General features: G+C 37.3%; 1 protein-coding gene across 1 annotated transcript in view; it reads left to right on the top strand.

Moving 5' to 3' along the window:
- Positions 1-6601, top strand: part of LOC103611381 (chromodomain-helicase-DNA-binding protein 1) — an 82470-nt gene that overhangs the window by 20830 nt on the left and 55039 nt on the right. Inside the window, exons 2-4 of the mRNA XM_008628886.1 lie at positions 2235-2418; positions 4440-4541; positions 5855-5922. Coding sequence (XP_008627108.1) covers positions 2235-2418; positions 4440-4541; positions 5855-5922 — 354 coding nt within the window. The remainder of the gene's footprint in view (positions 1-2234; positions 2419-4439; positions 4542-5854; positions 5923-6601) is intronic.

Below are 6601 nucleotides of genomic sequence, written 5' to 3'. Positions count from 1 at the left end.
TTCCCTAGCAGTTTTAATTTGCAAATTTAAAGCTCTTTGTCTCTGGACAAGATGGTTCAGACGAGGTTTTTCAGGTTTGGGGCTAACTTCTGTGCATTCAATTCTCAATCCGCCCTGAGGGAGGCTATTGTTTCAGCCTCCTAGGCAATTTGCAACTCAGCTCTTTCTGTTGCTACTCGGCAACATATTTCTCTCCTTTTGCAGCTCTGAGTCCAGCCTCCACCCATATGGATACCAGACCTTTTTCCTTACTACGTTTTTTTTGTCTTTTCTTTTGCCAAAATTCGGATTTTCTCAGCAACTAACTGCAGATTGTGCCAGATTTCCTCAGCCCACATCTCCTGTTTGGGGCTGGACAAGCTTTATAAGCTTTTAGCAACTTTACCAGTGGAGAGCAGTTAAGGACAATTGTTACCCGTGTTTCCATGACTTTTCTGACAAAGAATATCGGTTTCGACCGAAAATTAATTTCTTCTTTATTCCGCGACTAGCGGTTATCTCCATATAAAATACCTCTTCATCACCTCAAGAGTACCCTGCTTCGCTGTGCCAATTAAAATGTAAGGCCCCAAAAACTTACTCGATGAGACTCTTAAAAGGGCTTACAGGTTTTTTCTTTATGTACTCTGATTTAGACACACGGGAGAAATACCAACAAGATAATTTTTAGTAAATAGTTTAAACTCCAGTCATATTCTACAGTGGGTGCCTTGCTTTTATTTTTCAAGTCAGGTTAATTATGTTAGCATTATAGCTTCATGCCTGAAGTAGGCCCTTGATGACAGGAATGGGAAGCAACTTTGTTGCTCTCCAGCAAGTATAAGTAAAGCTAGCAGTCATATTTTTTCATATCCCCCACTTCAAAATAAGGAAGTTTTATCATGGTTTGTTTCTTTCTTTAAAAGTCAACAGATGCAAATGGTTGGTTGAGGTGCTGTCTACAGGAATCAGTTTGAATAGCTTAATTTTTTTTTCCCCCTCACTAGTATGATTTAATTGGTGTTAGCAACAGGGAGAGTAGTGGTTCTGTTTTGTGGCTTTAAATGTTGTCAATTAAGTGTGTTCTAGTACTCATGCTGGCAGTGATAGGCTTAGACTTTGATATTAGCTTTTGGGTTTTTATTGTTTTGGATTTTGTTATCATCTTTAATGAACGGTTGTTTCTTTTTAAATGCTTGCAACCCAAGTGTACATAATTTTAAATCACTTTGTTTGTGTGGTGTTGTAATTCCAATGTTTTCCCCGGTGATATCTCTAAAGTATGCTAGTATTTAATCCAATGAGGAATTTGATTAAAGTGTCAACTCGGTTCCTTTGTAAAATTATTTTAGAAAACCAAATGTTTTTATGCTTTTGAATAGTCATGCAATAAATGTTTAAATATTATTTTATTTGAATATGTTAAATCTAGTGTGAAATGGATGTACAGGTGGAATAATCCAGTGGCTCAAGAGTATGCTCAGGTCACTGATTATGTATGACTTTGTACAAGTCATATAATTAGTGACAAATTCAGAGTTTGTCTGTGGGAATTTTACTGCTGTTATTTTAACAGTATAAGATGGTATAAGATGGTCTGCATGGATTTATATTATGTGTGACAACACGCTTCTGGTTTTCCAGTTACTTTTAAAAACATTTAATCAAGTGTTTGGTTATATTTTGTATATAGATGGTCCAAATCACAGCATTAAATGTAGCTTGCAAGCACTTCTTTACAGATACTTTTTCCCCTTATTCTTTTAATGAAAAAAAAAATAAAAGTAGGGGAACAAAACAGAGTTTATATTTGCTTTGAAGAAATGCGTGCTCAAAATAAAAAATTGGGGAGCAACACACTGCTGATCTAAAAAGACTTAAAACAATTTGGGTGTATGTGTATACACAAAAATATGTTATGTTTGTTAAAGTTAAGTAAGTATTTGGGTGGGTGAGAAATAGTCTTGTTTTACTCCTCCAAATTAATGATAAATGTTCTTCCTCTTTCTCCTCTCTCTCCCTCCCTCGCTGCTTCCTCTTTCTGCTTCTTTTAAGGTTTAGTGAAAAGTATCTGATTAAACTGAATTTTCATTCCTGATTTATTTAATCCAGTGCATTCATTTGTATGCTATCCATGTGTCTGGGCTAAGCTAACAATTGATTTATAGGTGAAGCTAAAGGTTTTTTTATGTGACTTTTAAAAAAATCCTATTTAATTAGCCATTGTGTAATATCCTGTTAACTTCTAATTGCAGCCAGTCAGATGATGATTCTGGGTCAGCATCAGTTTCTGGATCTGGTTCAAGCTCTGGAAGCAGTAGTGATGGAAGTAGCAGTCAATCAGGTAGCAGTGACTCTGAGTCTGGTTCAGAGTCTGACACATCTAGAGAGAAGAAACAAGTTCAAGCTAAACTACCACCCAAACTTGATGGATCTGAGGTAAAACAAAACATAAGTTAACCCTTTGTGGGGAAAAAAAATACTCTGTGCAGAATAGTTGCAAAAGTAGTTTTGATTTAAACAAACAAAACCCCCATAACTTTTACTTAGAATGTTGATTGGGTTAATGAATTCACATACTTAGCTCTCATAATGAACAGGGCTGCTAAGTTCTCGTTTCTGTAAATACCTACAGTTAGATAATTACCTAAAAGTGGTGTCTAGCAATCTCTTCAATGCAATGGATGAGTTACCTCAACTCTCATCTGTTTCTCTATGTAATAGGGCCTTAATTTGGATGATATGACATACATGAAGGGTAATAAAATATTTCCTACTGTAAGATTGAGAGGCTGTTAAGGATACTTTTTTTGTGTTTGTGTTTTTGGGTTTTTTTGTTGTTGTTCATATTCATGGTTTTGATACTGTCTCTCACAGTATCCCTCTGGATAAAATGTCCAGCATACAGCTAGGCAAGTCCATAAAATGATGGGTGAATAATTGGCTGATGGGTCAGACTCTCAGTTGTAGTAAATGGGGTTACATCAGGCTGGTGACCTAGTCATTAGTAGGGTTCTTCAGGGCTCACTATTAGGGCCTTTTCTCTTCAGTGTTTTTAGAAATGATCTGGGCACAGGAATTGAATGTACATTAAGTTTGACAACAATACTAAACCAGGAGGAGCTGTTGACTCCCTCAAGGGTAGAGAGGCCTTATAGAGAGATCTGGATAGACTAGAAAACTGGGCAATCACCAACTGTATGCAATTTAAGACGGCCAAATGGCAGATTCTGCACCTGGGGCAGAATAATCCTGGGTATATGTACAAATTGGGGAACAAGCAGCTGGAGAGAGCAGTGCTGTGGAAAGAGATCTGGGGGTTTGGGTTGATGGCAAGTTGAATATGAGTCAACAGTGTGCCCTAGGAGCCAAAAGGGCCAACTGTGGCCTGAGGTACATTGCTAGCCAGTCGAGAAAGGTGATTGTCCTGCTATGCACTGCACTGGTGCGGCCCCACCTCGAGTACTGTGTGCAGTTTTAGGCACCTCAATATATGAAGGAGATCAAACTATTAGAATCATAGAATATTCTGAGTTGGAAGGGACCCACAAGGATCATCGAGTTCAACTCTTAAGAGAATGGCCCGTACAGGGATTGAACCTTGGCATTATTAGCACCATGCTCTAACCAACTGAGTGTCCAAAGGATGATGAACAAGGTGGTGAAAAGCCTCGAGGGCAAGACTTTCAAGGAGTGGCTGAGGTCACTTGGCTTGTTCAGCTTGGAGAAGTGAAGGTTGAGGGGTGACCTCATGGCAGTCTACAACTTCCTCAGGAGGGGTAGTGGAGGGGGAGGTGCTGATTTCCTCTCTCTGGTGACCAGGTCAAGGAAATAGAATGAAGCTGCATCAGGGGAAGTTCAGATTGGACATTAGGAAAAAGTTCTTCACTGAGAGGGTGATTGGTCACTGGAACAGGCTCTCCAGGGAAGTGGTCATGGCGCCAAACCTGTCAGAGTTCAAGGAGTATCTGGACGACACTCTTATTCATATGATTTAGTTTTAGGTAGTCCTGTGAGGAGCAGGGAGTTGGACTCGATCCTTATGGGTCCCTTCCAACTCGAGATATTCTGTGATTGTGTGTACTTCAATATTGCCATATGAAGCAAAAATAGATCAGCAAAGTGGCCTGGAAGGACTTATCTAGATAAGTTTAAAAATTTACTTTAAAAAAAAAAAAGAGTTATCTTAATAATAGAGGCCTGCACAACCATTGTTATGCTTAGTGTAAAAATTGTGCCAACAATTCTTGTATAACATTCCTTTCTACAGAAGTCTCACTACTTTAAAATGCTATCCAATATTATTAATGCATGTGGTATTTTGTAGTGAGTTTTTTATTAATAATAAAATTGAGATTCATCTTAGTAGTGATGCTGCTCAGCTTAAGAAAAGTAAGTATGTGGTAAACTGCAAAGTTTCAATAGGTTTAAATGACTCTTGTATCTGAATTCCAATTCAGTTTTGGAAGTCCAGTCCAAGTATACTTGCTGTGCAGAGATCAGCAGTGCTCAAGAAGCAACAACAACAGAAGGCAGCCTCATCAGACAGTGGTTCAGAAGAGGTGAATAACATATAAGTTAGTAAATAAAATGTAAAAATGCATTTCTCATTACCCCATATGTTAGAATAAAATTATATAGAGCCAAGTTCTGTTCTCTCTGTGTTTAACAAATCTGGTTTTATTCTATAAAAGTAATGTTCGAATAACTGACACGTTTATAAGGAAACATGGGGGGAATATTTAGTTGCATGTTTTCAGGTGAGTTGTGTCAAAATGATAGCAGTTTAGATTGATATCTTTAGCTAGATATTCTGTGATGTATGGACAAATTTTTCAAGTCACGTTGTATTAAATTTCATTGTATTTCTTCCTTCTGAGTTCCATAAAGACAGTTAAAAATACTAAAATATTTTTCCACTATTGTTTCTATATAAAGGTAGCTGCTGAAGTTTTCAAAAACACTGTGGAGTAGAAAGCTAGATTTTTGCAACTTTTGTAACAGTTATAAAAGAATTCTTGTCTTTTAAGAACCATACTTCAATTTTAGAGATTTTTAAAACCTAAGCCATAGGCTCAACAAAAGTTGACTTTCTACAGTATGAATATCTTTTAAGGACTCTAGTGACTGTGAATTAGAATTTATTTGAAAGCAGACTTTCATATTTCCTTCATTATTAAAAAAAAAGGCATTGTAATTGCAAGTCAACATTACTGTGTGTCTCTTTTTTAGTCAGATCTTGCTGCTCATCATTAAAACTGGACACAGGAGTTAATTATATATAGTTAAAATATTAGTTTATAGGTCTTGCTAAATACTCTTTTCTTGAAGACTTTTTCAGGGTAAAAATGATTTAAATTTAATCTCTATGAGATTGGTTTTAGGAAAATAATTTTAAGAGGGTTCATCAATTTATTAAGTTTTTTTGTTTGGGAGTGGAGAGAGAAGAAACATACATGCTATTCTAACAATTTTCTTAGTGGTATTTAAATGTGAGAGTATATGAAAGGTGAGACAGTTCTCAAAGGGCAAGAGGTTTTATGAGGCTTTTGATAGAACCTTCATCTTGATTTATTAACTTGCAGCAGTCTAAACTGCCGATATGTAGGCACAATGATTATATTTTAAAACAGTTTTTTTGTAGTGGTTTCTAGAGTTCTGCTGACATGGTATGTTTGTAGATGGAGAAATATGAAATCAATAACAATCCTGATCTTATTCAATATCAGTGGGTACACTGAGGGGGGTGAAGAGGATAAGACATGAAGAATAGGATTTCAGTTTGAAAGTGGGAGCTGAATTATCTTTTTAATACTAAAAATACTTCATTCTTTTTGTGGTACTGAATTGTGTATATTCTTTTTTTCATCTGCAGGATCCATCGAACAGTGAAGATTCTGCAGATGACTCTTCCAGTGAAGCCAAGAAGAAAAATCATAGAGAGTAAGATGTTTTTCATAAATAATTTTTTGTTATGGCTACATAATGCTTATAATTAGCCAGTCTTAATTTCTCTGCACCTGAAATACAGTCTTGCGCTTCTCAATTTTGATTAACATTCTGAAATAAGTTTGTCTTGGGGTGACCTTATGATGTGTATCCCATATTGCTGCTTATGCCCAGAAATTAATTTTTGTGCTTTTCTGTGCCTCTAAACTGAGCCTGAGAGGGGGAAGGAAAAACTGAGCAAAACTTTTTCAAAGCAGTTTGCGGCTTGTTCAAGGTCAAGTAGAGATAGTGACTTTTCCCCCCCCAGCTGCGGCAGGGGAGCAAGGAAGCACCCGGCTTGCTGCTTTCGAGTCAGCTTTTGGCCAGTTGTTTTTCAGTTTCTTGTTCTCCGGAGAGAGACTGAGAGTTGGATTTTGCTTTTCCTTCTCTGGAATTCTGGATTTTCTCCCTTTTCTACTGGACTGCTTTCAACCTCAGAGCACATCGGGAGGACTTTCCATCGGGCACAGAGGGCCTGGCCCTGGCCCAAGCCCCAGCTCCGAGGAGACCAAAGGGAGGACTCTAACACTTTCCCAGGTTTTTCCTCCACAGCGAAACATTCTATTATTTAGCCTTATTTTCCTTTTCCCGTGTGTTTGGTAAATAAATAGTTTTATCTCCTTCACTTTCCTTC

This window comes from Corvus brachyrhynchos, unplaced genomic scaffold (assembly GCF_000691975.1).
Source record: "Corvus brachyrhynchos isolate BGI_N302 unplaced genomic scaffold, ASM69197v1 scaffold792, whole genome shotgun sequence".
NCBI lineage: Eukaryota > Metazoa > Chordata > Aves > Passeriformes > Corvidae > Corvus > Corvus brachyrhynchos.
This window is presented reverse-complemented; position numbering and strand designations above follow the sequence as displayed.